At 44.1% G+C, this 13728-nt stretch overlaps 1 protein-coding gene across 5 annotated transcripts in view; it reads right to left on the minus strand.

Annotated features, from left to right (window-relative positions):
- The window catches only part of LRCH1 (leucine rich repeats and calponin homology domain containing 1), a 403150-nt gene that overhangs the window by 62350 nt on the left and 327072 nt on the right, over positions 1–13728 (minus strand). For all 5 annotated transcript variants that reach the window (XM_063952809.1, XM_063952807.1, XM_063952808.1 and 2 more), the window contains 3 exons: positions 11863–11972; positions 11610–11747; positions 931–1008 (listed from right to left, as the gene is read on the minus strand). In XM_063952809.1, the coding sequence (XP_063808879.1) occupies positions 931–1008; positions 11610–11747; positions 11863–11972 (326 nt within the window). The remainder of the gene's footprint in view (positions 1–930; positions 1009–11609; positions 11748–11862; positions 11973–13728) is intronic.

Here is a 13728-nt window from a genome sequence, read left to right on the forward strand (position 1 = left end):
CTCAGCCTGCACCCCCTGGAGGGGGCGAGCTGACATGTGTGAGAAGTCGGCTGTTTGGGTGCCCAAACAGCATTTTTTCCTGTCGCGCCAATTAGTTTAGTCGTGTTTAGCCACTTTATGTGGCTAAACACTGACTAATTGGGCGCAATAAAAAAAGGGGCGCCCAAAGCAATTCAATAGCAACAATGGGCGCCTATTAATTATCATGCTTTCACAAACAATTGAATTGCCCCGTGTGCCGGTACACGCATGTGCTAGTTCCTAAACTGCGTTTTAGACCTGGAGGGGTGGGAACAGGGCATCGATAATACGCGGTTCAGACAACGGAGGCGTGTCCAGACCATTGAAGGGGAAGGCCGTGGCGGCTGCGTGACATCACGCGCAGCCGCTGCAGCCCTTAACATGGCAGGTAGCCGCCTGCATTTGCAGCTAGCCTGCGCAGGCAGGGGGCTACTCGAGACATGCTAAAGCGTCACCACTGTGCAATGCTCTCACATGTCTGCAGGGGTGGCTGGATCCGGCATATGGGGTGGACTTGCCCTGTGCTGGGCGTCTCCCCGCATGTCAAAGAAATTGATCGTAGATGTGCGTTTTCTCGCACATCTATAATCAAGTCTGAAATCTGAATCAGGCCCTTAGTTCAATGCATTCAATGCCGGAGCAATTGCGGACAACTTGCACTCAACTTTGCTTCAGCCGCAGCCCAATCATTAAAGGTGTTCCAGCAATAAGTATTTACAAATGGTGGTAACCTTGACAACCGCAAATTAGATACTTTGTAATTTAGCTGTGTTTATTTTGCCATGAGAAACATAAGAAGATATGGTTGGATGCAGAAGCCATGAGAATGATGCCTGGTAAGTATAAAACAAGCATCACATCCTCTCAAAGTGTAAATTATAATAATTATCTAAATAATAAAACATTTACCTCTGATACTCCCATTTTTCTACATGCGTCTAGAAAGTTTTCCACATTCCTCCTGCATTTGGCCATGCTAAGTCTAGGCTGGAAAAAAAACACACCAAAGATATAACAAAAGGAGAATATTGCAATAAGCCAATACAACAAATACAATGATGTAATAAAGTACAAAGTTGAAATATGTGTTTTTAGTGTACATATCAGCAAATAATGTTCAATCATCTAGTCTGCAAACTCAAACACTACAAGATTTTACTCATTATTTATTCAACAAAGACACAGATTGGAACAGAAAGTACAGTATAACTGGGTGTGGTATTGAAGGTCGACAGTAACTAGGTCGACAATGTCTAGGTCGACCACTATTGGTCGACAGTAACTAGGTCGACAGGGTCTTTAGGTAGACATGTTCTAAGTTGACAGGTCAAAAGGTCGACATGAGTTTTTGATGTTATTTTGGTGTCGTTTTCTTCGTAGAGTGACCGGAAACCCCAATTAGTGCACTGCGTCCCCTCGCATGGCTCGCTTCACTCGCCATGCTTCGGGCATGGTGCCTTCGCTCCGCTATCGCTTCGCTCAGCACAGATTACCATTCCAATCGTAGTCCACGTGGATCGTTACGTATGAAAAGGTTCAAAAAAAGAAAAAAAATTGTGAAAAACTCATGTCGACCTTTTGACCTGTCGACCTAGAACATGTCGACCTAAAGACCCTGTGGCCCTAGACACCCTGTCGCCCTAGATACTGTCAACTTAGAGACCGGATCCCGTATAACCACGATTCAGTAGCTTGATGAACCACCGCTAGCAGCAATAGCTAGAAGTACCTATTTTCTGTATATGTCTTTACAGTACATTGCTTCTGGGGGATCTTACAACTCTGCTTCAGTTTATTGATGTTTCAAAGTATGAAGGTTTAGCCACATAATCTTAGTAAAGTTTTAGGTCTGGACTTGGACATGACGGTTCCAAAGTATTGCTTGTTTTCATTTGGTCAGATTCAGACCTAATCACTGTAGTGCGAAATCACACAGCGGGCGATTATCAAATGACTGCGTGTGCACCGCAATGCGCACGTGCGTCGCCAAACAGCAACAGGATGATGCAAAAAATATGATTGCACGGGCGTTCGCAAGGTGATTGACAGGAAGCAGACGTTTGTGGGTGGTAACTGACTGTTTTCTGGGAGTGTCAGGAAAAACGCGGGCGTACACAATCGTTTTCAGGGAGGGCGTGTGACGTCAGCTCCGGACCCAATCAGCCTGTTTGTATAGCACTGTAGGAGTAAGTCTTGGGCTATGCACAGGCTGCACAGATTGGAAAAATCATTGGATGGTGCAGCACAGCGATCAGGTCTGAATTAGGCCCTTTATCAGCTTTTCAGTTGCACACTTGGCGGGGTATTTAGGAGTATTATTCTCTCGCATGATCCAATTTTAGCTAAGCTTCATGCATTGAAGGTATGAAATTAATATGGTGATACACTGTGTTGCTGATTGTACAAAATGAACAAACAACTCCATTGGAAGCCCATCTGTCAAGATGGTACTGTGTCAGTCTTGTGTTTCATTCAGAAGCTACTTCTTAACGACAAGTGTAAGCCGTCTCACGTTTTTTTCTGATGGTAAAGTCATGAACTTTAGCATGCACGGTGCTGATCAAGGCCTGTAGATCCCTGGATATATATATATATATATATATATATATATATATATATATATATATATATATATTAGAGATGAGCGGGTTCGGTTTCTCTGAAACCGAACCCGCACGAACTTCATGTTTTTTTCACGGGTCCGAGCAGACTCGGATCCTCCCGCCTTGCTCGGTTAACCCGAGCGCGCCCGAACGTCATCATGACGCTGTCGGATTCTCGCGAGACTCGGATTCTATATAAGGAGCCGCGCGTCGCCGCCATTTTCACACGTGCATTGAGATTGATAGGGAGAGGACGTGGCTGGCGTCCTCTCCATTAGAAATTAGATTAGAAGAGAGAGAGAGATTGTGCAGAGTCAGACAGAGTTTACCACAGTGACCAGTGCAGTTGTTGTTAGTTAACTTTTATTTATTTTAATATAATATATCCGTTCTCTGCTATATCCGTTCTCTGCCTGAAAAAAAACGATACACAGCAGCAGCCAGTCACACAGTGTGACTCAGTCTGTGTGCACTCAGCTCAGCCCAGTGTGCTGCACATCAATGTATAAAAGGCAAAGCTTATAATAATTGTGGGGGAGACTGGGGAGCACTGCAGGTTGTTATAGCAGGAGCCCCCAGGAGTACATAATATTATATTAATTTAAAATTAAACAGTGCACACTTTTGCTGCAGGAGTGCCACTGCCAGTGTGACTAGTGGTGACCAGTGCCTGACCACCAGTATAGTAGTATATTGTTGTATGTATTGTATACTATCTCTTTATCAACCAGTCTATATTAGCAGCAGACACAGTACAGTGCGGTAGTTCACGGCTGTGGCTACCTCTGTGTCGGCAGTCGGAACTCGGCAGGCAGTCCGTCCATCCATAATTGTATTACAATATATACCACCTAACCGTGGTATTTTTTTTTCTTTCTTTATACCGTCGTCATAGTGTCATACTAGTTGTTACGAGTATACTACTATCTCTTTATCAACCAGTGTACAGTGCGGTAGTTCACGGCTGTGGCTACCTCTGTGTCGGCAGTCGGCAGGCAGTCCGTCCATCCATAATTGTATTACAATATATACCACCTAACCGTGGTTTTTTTTTCATTCTTTATACCGTCATAGTCAGTCATACTAGTTGTTACGAGTATACTACTATCTCTTTATCAACCAGTGTACAGTGCGGTAGTTCACGGCTGTGGCTACCTCTGTGTCGGAACTCGGCAGGCAGTCCGTCCATCCATAATTGTATTATTATAATATATACCACCTAACCGTGGTTTTTTTTTCATTCTTTATACCGTCATAGTGTCATACTAGTTGTTACGAGTATACTACTATCTCTTTATCAACCAGTGTACAGTGCGGTAGTTCACGGCTGTGGCTACCTCTGTGTCGGCAGTCGGCAGGCAGTCCGTCCATCCATAATTGTATTATATACCACCTAACCGTGGTTTTTTTATACCACCTAACCGTGGCAGTCCGTCCATAATTGTATACTAGTATCCAATCCATCCATCTCCATTGTTTACCTGAGGTGCCTTTTAGTTCTGCCTATAAAATATGGAGAACAAAAAAGTTGAGGTTCCAAAATTAGGGAAAGATCAAGATCCACTTCCACCTCGTGCTGAAGCTGCTGCCACTAGTCATGGCCGAGACGATGAAATGCCAGCAACGTCGTCTGCCAAGGCCGATGCCCAATGTCATAGTACAGAGCATGTCAAATCCAAAACACCAAATATCAGAAAAAAAAGGACTCCAAAACCTAAAATAAAATTGTCGGAGGAGAAGCGTAAACTTGCCAATATGCCATTTACCACACGGAGTGGCAAGGAACGGCTGAGGCCCTGGCCTATGTTCATGGCTAGTGGTTCAGCTTCACATGAGGATGGAAGCACTCAGCCTCTCGCTAGAAAACTGAAAAGACTCAAGCTGGCAAAAGCACCGCAAAGAACTGTGCGTTCTTTGAAATCCCAAATCCACAAGGAGAGTCCAATTGTGTCGTTTGCGATGCCTGACCTTCCCAACACTGGACGTGAAGAGCATGCGCCTTCCACTATTTGCATGCCCCCTGCAAGTGCTGGAAGGAGCACCCGCAGTCCAGTTCCTGATAGTCAGATTGAAGATGTCAGTGTTGAAGTACACCAGGATGAGGAGGATATGGGTGTTGCTGGCGCTGGGGAGGAAATTGACCAGAAGGATTCTGATGGTGAGGTGGTTTGTTTAAGTCAGGCACCCGGGGAGACACCTGTTGTCCGTGGGAGGAATATGGCCGTTGACATGCCAGGTGAAAATACCAAAAAAATCAGCTCTTCGGTGTGGAGGTATTTCACCAGAAATGCGGACAACAGGTGTCAAGCCGTGTGTTCCCTTTGTCAAGCTGTAATAAGTAGGGGTAAGGACGTTAACCACCTCGGAACATCCTCCCTTATACGTCACCTGCAGCGCATTCATAATAAGTCAGTGACAAGTTCAAAAACTTTGGGTGACAGCGGAAGCAGTCCACTGACCAGTAAATCCCTTCCTCTTGTAACCAAGCTCACGCAAACCACCCCACCAACTCCCTCAGTGTCAATTTCCTCCTTCCCCAGGAATGCCAATAGTCCTGCAGGCCATGTCACTGGCAAGTCTGACGAGTCCTCTCCTGCCTGGGATTCCTCCGATGCATCCTTGCGTGTAACGCCTACTGCTGCTGGCGCTGCTGTTGTTGCCGCTGGGAGTCGATGGTCATCCCAGAGGGGAAGTCGTAAGCCCACTTGTACTACTTCCAGTAAGCAATTGACTGTTCAACAGTCCTTTGCGAGGAAGATGAAATATCACAGCAGTCATCCTACTGCAAAGCGGATAACTGAGTCCTTGACAACTATGTTGGTGTTAGACGTGCGTCCGGTATCCGCCGTTAGTTCACAGGGAACTAGACAATTTATTGAGGCAGTGTGCCCCCGTTACCAAATACCATCTAGGTTCCACTTCTCTAGGCAGGCGATACCGAGAATGTACACGGACGTCAGAAAAAGACTCACCAGTGTCCTAAAAAATGCAGTTGTACCCAATGTCCACTTAACCACGGACATGTGGACAAGTGGAGCAGGGCAGGGTCAGGACTATATGACTGTGACAGCCCACTGGGTAGATGTATGGACTCCCGCCGCAAGAACAGCAGCGGCGGCACCAGTAGCAGCATCTCGCAAACGCCAACTCTTTCCTAGGCAGGCTACGCTTTGTATCACCGCTTTCCAGAATACGCACACAGCTGAAAACCTCTTACGGCAACTGAGGAAGATCATCGCGGAATGGCTTACCCCAATTGGACTCTCCTGTGGATTTGTGGCATCGGACAACGCCAGCAATATTGTGTGTGCATTAAATATGGGCAAATTCCAGCACGTCCCATGTTTTGCACATACCTTGAATTTGGTGGTGCAGAATTTTTTAAAAAACGACAGGGGCGTGCAAGAGATGCTGTCGGTGGCCAGAAAAATTGCGGGACACTTTCGGCGTACAGGCACCACGTACAGAAGACTGGAGCACCACCAAAAACTACTGAACCTGCCCTGCCATCATCTGAAGCAAGAAGTGGTAACGAGGTGGAATTCAACCCTCTATATGCTTCAGAGGTTGGAGGAGCAGCAAAAGGCCATTCAAGCCTATACAATTGAGCACGATATAGGAGATGGAATGCACCTGTCTCAAGTGCAGTGGAGAATGATTTCAACGTTGTGCAAGGTTCTGATGCCCTTTGAACTTGCCACACGTGAAGTCAGTTCAGACACTGCCAGCCTGAGTCAGGTCATTCCCCTCATCAGGCTTTTGCAGAAGAAGCTGGAGGCATTGAAGAAGGAGCTAACACGGAGCGATTCCGCTAGGCATGTGGGACTTGTGGATGCAGCCCTTAATTCGCTTAACAAGGATTCACGGGTGGTCAATCTGTTGAAATCAGAGCACTACATTTTGGCCACCGTGCTCGATCCTAGATTTAAAGCCTACCTTGGATCTCTCTTTCCGGCAGACACAGGTCTGCTGGGGTTGAAAGACCTGCTGGTGACAAAATTGTCAAGTCAAGCGGAACGCGACCTGTCAACATCTCCTCCTTCACATTCTCCCGCAACTGGGGGTGCGAGGAAAAGGCTCAGAATTCCGAGCCCACCCGCTGGCGGTGATGCAGGGCAGTCTGGAGCGACTGCTGATGCTGACATCTGGTCCGGACTGAAGGACCTGACAACGATTACGGACATGTCGTCTACTGTCACTGCATATGATTCTCTCAACATTGATAGAATGGTGGAGGATTATATGAGTGACCGCATCCAAGTAGGCACGTCACACAGTCCGTACTTATACTGGCAGGAAAAAGAGGCAATTTGGAGGCCCTTGCACAAACTGGCTTTATTCTACCTAAGTTGCCCTCCCACAAGTGTGTACTCCGAAAGAGTGTTTAGTGCCGCCGCTCACCTTGTCAGCAATCGGCGTACGAGGTTACATCCAGAAAATGTGGAGAAGATGATGTTCATTAAAATGAATTATAATCAATTCCTCCGCGGAGACATTGACCAGCAGCAATTGCCTCCACAAAGTACACAGGGAGCTGAGATGGTGGATTCCAGTGGGGACGAATTGATAATCTGTGAGGAGGGGGATGTACACGGTGATATATCGGAGGGTGAAGATGAGGTGGACATCTTGCCTCTGTAGAGCCAGTTTGTGCAAGGAGAGATTAATTGCTTCTTTTTTGGGGGGGGTCCAAACCAACCCGTCATATCAGTCACAGTCGTGTGGCAGACCCTGTCACTGAAATGATGGGTTGGTTAAAGTGTGCATGTCCTGTTTTGTTTATACAACATAAGGGTGGGTGGGAGGGCCCAAGGATAATTCCATCTTGCACCTCTTTTTTCTTTTCTTTTTCTTTGCATCATGTGCTGATTGGGGAGGGTTTTTTGGAAGGGACATCCTGCGTGACACTGCAGTGCCACTCCTAGATGGGCCCGGTGTTTGTGTCGGCCACTAGGGTCGCTAATCTTACTCACACAGCTACCTCATTGCGCCTCTTTTTTTCTTTGCGTCATGTGCTGTTTGGGGAGGGTTTTTTGGAAGGGACATCCTGCGTGACACTGCAGTGCCACTCCTAGATGTGCCCGGTGTTTGTGTCGGCCACTAGGGTCGCTAATCTTACTCACACAGTCAGCTACCTCATTGCGCCTCTTTTTTTCTTTGCGTCATGTGCTGTTTGGGGAGGGTTTTTTGGAAGGGCCATCCTGCGTGACACTGCAGTGCCACTCCTAGATGGGCCCGGTGTTTGTGTCGGCCACTAGGGTCGCTAATCTTACTCACACAGCTACCTCATTGCGCCTCTTTTTTTCTTTGCGTCATGTGCTGTTTGGGGAGGGTTTTTTGGAAGGGACATCCTGCGTGACACTGCAGTGCCACTCCTAGATGGGCCCGGTGTTTGTGTCGGCAACTAGGGTCGCTTATCTTACTCACACAGCGACCTCGGTGCAAATTTTAGGACTAAAAATAATATTGTGAGGTGTGAGGTATTCAGAATAGACTGAAAATGAGTGTAAATTATGGTTTTTGAGGTTAATAATACTTTGGGATCAAAATGACCCCCAAATTCTATGATTTAAGCTGTTTTTTAGTGTTTTTGGAAAAAAACACCCGAATCCAAAACACACCCGAATCCGACAAAAATAATTCGGTGAGGTTTTGCCAAAACGCGTTCGAACCCAAAACACGGCCGCGGAACCGAACCCAAAACCAAAACACAAAACCCGAAAAATTTCAGGCGCTCATCTCTAATATATATATATATATAGGGTTCCTTGCAAATTCTCAGAATTTCATACAATCTGACCTTTGGGTGTATTTGCTGGAATGTCCACTTCTGGGAAGACTGACAACTGCCTTCAGCGTTCTCCATTTATAGATTATCTATCTCACTGTAGAGTGAAGGATTTCTTCCAAATGAATATATAATGTTTCTAGAATGGTAAGCAGCATAAATTGTTTCTCTGCAGGTACCTTTTGTCCTTGGCATGGCGTTAGTAAACAAAATAGAGGTCATAGCACTTCCCGATGATTAAATAATCCACTGCACTCAATTAGCAACACCTGGCTAAAGTAATCTTCTAATTTATGGGTTTTTTAAATAAACAGAAGTAATATTTGTCATAGGTTATTTATCATATGATATTAGATGTATCACATTTTAGGGCTTGGTGAAGGTTAGATGTTTATATAAGTAAATATACAGATTTGAATGTGTATGTACTTTCTTTTTCCCATGCCTTTACAGTATGTTAGTGCGGTGTGTATAGGTAGCTGCTGTATCACTAAACAGTAGGAGGAAGTGGGTGTCTGGGCCTCCTGTGAAAGTAAATGACAGTAACATTGGAGTGTTGTGATTCATCTAATAAATATATTGAGATCCCACATAAGTATCCAATCACTGGTATATAGCTCTCATTGCCTTACTTACCAACTAATATATAACAAGCGCAGTTCTTTTTTCAATTTTTCTGTGAATATTTCAAAGTGAGATATTTTGGGAACAGTTCCATTAGGAACTTGCACCTATTTACCTATATCACCATATAGTGAGTGCTCAGTCACCATTTACTTGTCTACTAAATGAAAGCCAAAGTCTCCTCTATCCCATCAAGCAATAATAGTAACCAGTTATCCAGGACCATACCCAATGGGTGCTACAAGGGTTTGTGGCTTGATGATTGTGGGTGTGACTGTGCAGATTAGGGATTTGGACAACTAAATTAGGGTTAATTAGTTGCCATATGTTTCCCAATTTTAATCTATACATTTTCTAAACACTGGGTTGCAGGCAGAGTACCTGCCAGTGTAAACTGAGTCTACAGTGAGTAGAAGCATTTGAGCAGCAGTGTGGGTATGGATGCAATGTCTGGTTCCTGCATGTGGTCCATCCTGCCTTGCCTATGGAAAATACCTAATAGTGTCCTACAGCAGTACATATCCCCAGGAGTTTTACATAAATAAGTCAACCCTTGGTTTCTACGGAACATTTAGAAAACTGAAGCTGGCACCTACTAGAGAGCACAGTGGTCCATGTTCCGTCTTCTAGTTAACAGGAAGAAAGCCATACTGGCTAAGCATTACACTCACACTGCCTTTTGTCCATGCATGGTACTTACATTACAGTACTTAAAAGCTTGGGCTAAAAAGCTTGTATCGTACACATTCATAATTCCTAAACTGTTCAGGGCACCTTTATTTTTAATACTATAAAATTTGCAACCTGTTGAGATATTTGCAGAATTCTGCTCTTCTCCAGGTACCCCTTTATAAGCCCATATAGATGTACCTCGCAGAATATTTCACAATACAGCAATATGCTAAATCATATTTATTATTTATGAAATAACTGAAGTTCTTATTCTTCACTATGTTTTATGTCCAGACTATTTTTTCATATAACCATTGAACGCAAATTTTAATGTGTAATAACATAGTGTTAGGATTTTTCACTATTGAATATGATGACTGCACTGAAAGCTATTTTGGAAAGTAAAGTACTCCTATGATCGCACCACTAGATGTCAGTAATATAACATGGAAACCTTCCTTTGCACAGACAGTAGATAATCACAACCTCATTTCTAACAATGTTATTGCTTTATTCAAACACCTGCTCACATTGCATTCTGACTAAAGCCCCTTTCAGACATAATTAGCCGGCTTCAACCCGACTCGAACCCGGGACACGTGGGTATGTCCCTTTCACCCCCTTTCACACGTGGGTGACGACCCAGGTTATTCGGGGGCCGTCACCCTTCACACCATACTCAGGTTTTCTAGTGACCCGGATCTTCCGGCATTCACTGTGCACTTGGAGATGATCTCATCTCCAAGTGCTACTGTTCCGGCCAATCAGTTTCCTTAAGGTGTTGATGACTAAGGTCGCACTTTTCAGACCCAAGTTGGGTCGTCTACCAGGGTTGAAAGTCACGGGAAAAACACTGCTAGCGAGCAGGGTCGCGGACATGGGACACTCAACACATGTAGACCTTTTTAGACACAAGCCAGAGCCGGGTCTATGCGGGTTCATGCACAAAAACTGAGTTTTAGCCTTATGTCTGACTAGTTCCACCTGATTGGTAGCAGGAAGAGCTAACACAATAACTCCCAGTGCCGTTATGCAAAATTTTAAGCTATGGGCAGGGGATAATAAGCCAAGGACTGAGCAACCCATCCATATCTCCTGCAGGTGGTAGGGAATTGGTAAAATAAGGTTTCCCAGCCTTGTGCTGAAGACTTTCGCCACACACCTCTGGTGACAGGTGGGCATCAGAACATGAGGCACCAAAATTCCTACCTTGCCTCACTGAATAGGCCAAGGTATGACCACTACACATCCCAAACTGAATAGCCCAAGGGTTACTATTACCGGAGGGGGTTGCCCCAAAATCATGTTAGACAAGTTGACTGGCCACAGAATAATTGGAAGAGTCTCTTGTAGATGATACAGAGATCTTGGAGAGGTGGCGTAAGTACCTATATATCCTGGCCATGGATATCAAAAACAATGAACTGAAGTGTAACCAGCTGGAGTTTGTTTACTTTGATTGATTGTGTTTCAAGTCTCCGTAAATTCTTGGCTGCCAGTAGATATTATAAGCAAACAGTAAGTCATTATGCAACCAAACCTAGCGCTAGAGCCACAATGTGGTTATGAAAAGCCACTTGTTGCAATGCTCTGTTGCTTCTAGAAGATTTGGGGGTTATAGTGGGTGATTTATTAGCTCTCGCTCTGAATAAAGTAACTAGCGCCATAAAGATTAGCTTCGGACTTGGCTGCTATAAATAAGGGTGTTCCAGGGTGTTGGGGAAGGGGAGCACTATATATAGTTTTGGACAAAAACTGTGCATTTTATAATTTTTTGTGTTGTCTTTTATATACAAACGGATGTAGCAATTAGTTATGATAGCTCAGGCTAATTCTATTTCTCCACTGTTAACATCTGGATTAAATCTATACAAATAAGAGTCACTTCAGTTTGAACTTACAACAGCTGGAGAGGGCACATGGATACTTCCTACTGATCGGGGGCGGATTTGATTTACTAAATGACAGAGAACAACGCCATCCATCAAGGCAGATCCCAGATCTGCAGGAAGACAGATCTTTAATCTCATTTCAATATTCTGGAAACAAGAGAATAGATTCATTTAGCACCATTCATTCCTGTATGATATGCATGTTTAATATACATATTCTATATGTTCTTATAACTGGTAGAGCTTTGCTCTTTATGGTTACCTCACGCAGGTTATCCGTGAGCTCCTTCTCCTCTCTCATCTGTTCCATTTTTCTTCGTATTGTAAACTGGGGATCTACTGATTCCAGATTCCTCTGCGGTCTAATGAATACTGTAATAGGAGCAAAGAAAGTGAATAGATGGAAACAGATCCAAACTAGCGCTATTTAGAAACAGACCGGACAAATCCTCATGATAATCACAGGGACTTATGGCAATGACTTGATGTACTGATGAACACAATGATTTTTGTTCTGGAAATTTGTTACCACATATGCTCTTACATGCGTATCTGCTGTGCACTTCCTGTACTTGTAGAACATGGAATTGTGTAACATAACTAAAGATAATATAACTATAAAGTCCCCAACATTTTATGCAGCTCTGTAGTTTTAATAAAAGAAGAATATAAAAAATATACAGTACCCTGGCTCATCAGTGCAATAATGCAATATAGTGTATTATATTATTGTGCAATATACAATGCATAACACACAAGCACAAAATAACTATCCAGAGACTATCAGGAGTATTTACTAACAGAGGGCCAATCACCCCCGACTTTAAGGAATAGTTTTAAAACGGCAACAGGAATCAGTGGTAAACAAACCTGGTTTAGCATAGATTCCTGTTGCCATATTAAAACAATCCCTCAAAGCCGGGGATGGTCAGCGGCTTTGACAAACCACTCAGTATACCCCAATGGATCAATCATTCATTTTATGATGTAGCAGCAATACAAATAACCAGAAGGTCCTGCCAAGTGTGAAGGAGCTAGCATTGTCAGTAACGTTTAAAAAAAATACATACTGTATGTAGGCAGGTCTGAAGATCTGGGACCTGAATACAAAAACTGTATGTGTTTGTGTAATGTTATTTGTACGTATTTAAAGCATTTTAATATACTGTAAAATTAAATAGAATGTGATATCTGCATGAGCTAACTAGAGAGAACTGCGGTGGTTCAGCACTCAGACTGAATGGATGGATCCCATGGAGCACAGTAAACACCCTGTCACAGAAACCATTCAACTACATTTAACAGCAGCCCCAAACAATGGGGGTTATTCCAAGTTGATCGCAGCAGGAATTTGGTTAGCAGTTGGGCAAAACCATGTGCACTGCAGGGGGGTCAGATATAACATGTGAAGAGAGAGTTAGATTTGGGTGTGGTGTGTTCAATCTGCAATCTAAATTGCAGTGTAAAAATAAAGCAGCCAGTATTTACCCTGCACAGAAACAAAATAACCCACCCAAATCTAACTCTCTCTGCACATGTTATATCTGCCCCCCCTGCAGTGCACATGGTTTTGCCCAACTGCTAAAAAATTTCCTGCTGCGATCAACTTGGAATTACCCCCAATATCTGATAGAGCTAGAGAACATGTTTATCAAGATTATTCCTTATTTTGTGCCTATACATTTTGTTTCTTCTACAACTGGAGTGAGTTTACATTCAAATCAACCCAATTGGCTGTTATAATTACTGTGTGTATGGACACCATATGGGAAAAGATTGTGGAAAAACAATAGTTCTTGTTCTTAATATCCCTAATTGTGTTTACAGCCTTATCTCCTTGGAGAATTGTGGATATATTGTATGGAACTACTGTAAAGGGGGGTAGTCACGGAGCGATATTCTAAGCAATCTGACTAGATTGCTTAGATTTTAAGCATGATCGCTCCGTGTGTAGCCCTAACAGCGATAGCGATGCGCAGCCCCGCGCATCGCTATCGCTGGTGCTAGATTGGCCTGCATGCATGCCAATCTAGCAGGTCGCTCATTTCACCCGCTGGGTGAAATGAGCGGCCCCCCCGTCTCCCCCCTGCACGCTTAGCACACATCGCGCTGTGCTGAGCGGTGGGAG

Source organism: Pseudophryne corroboree, chromosome 2 (genome assembly GCF_028390025.1).
Source record: "Pseudophryne corroboree isolate aPseCor3 chromosome 2, aPseCor3.hap2, whole genome shotgun sequence".
NCBI classification, from domain to species: domain Eukaryota; kingdom Metazoa; phylum Chordata; class Amphibia; order Anura; family Myobatrachidae; genus Pseudophryne; species Pseudophryne corroboree.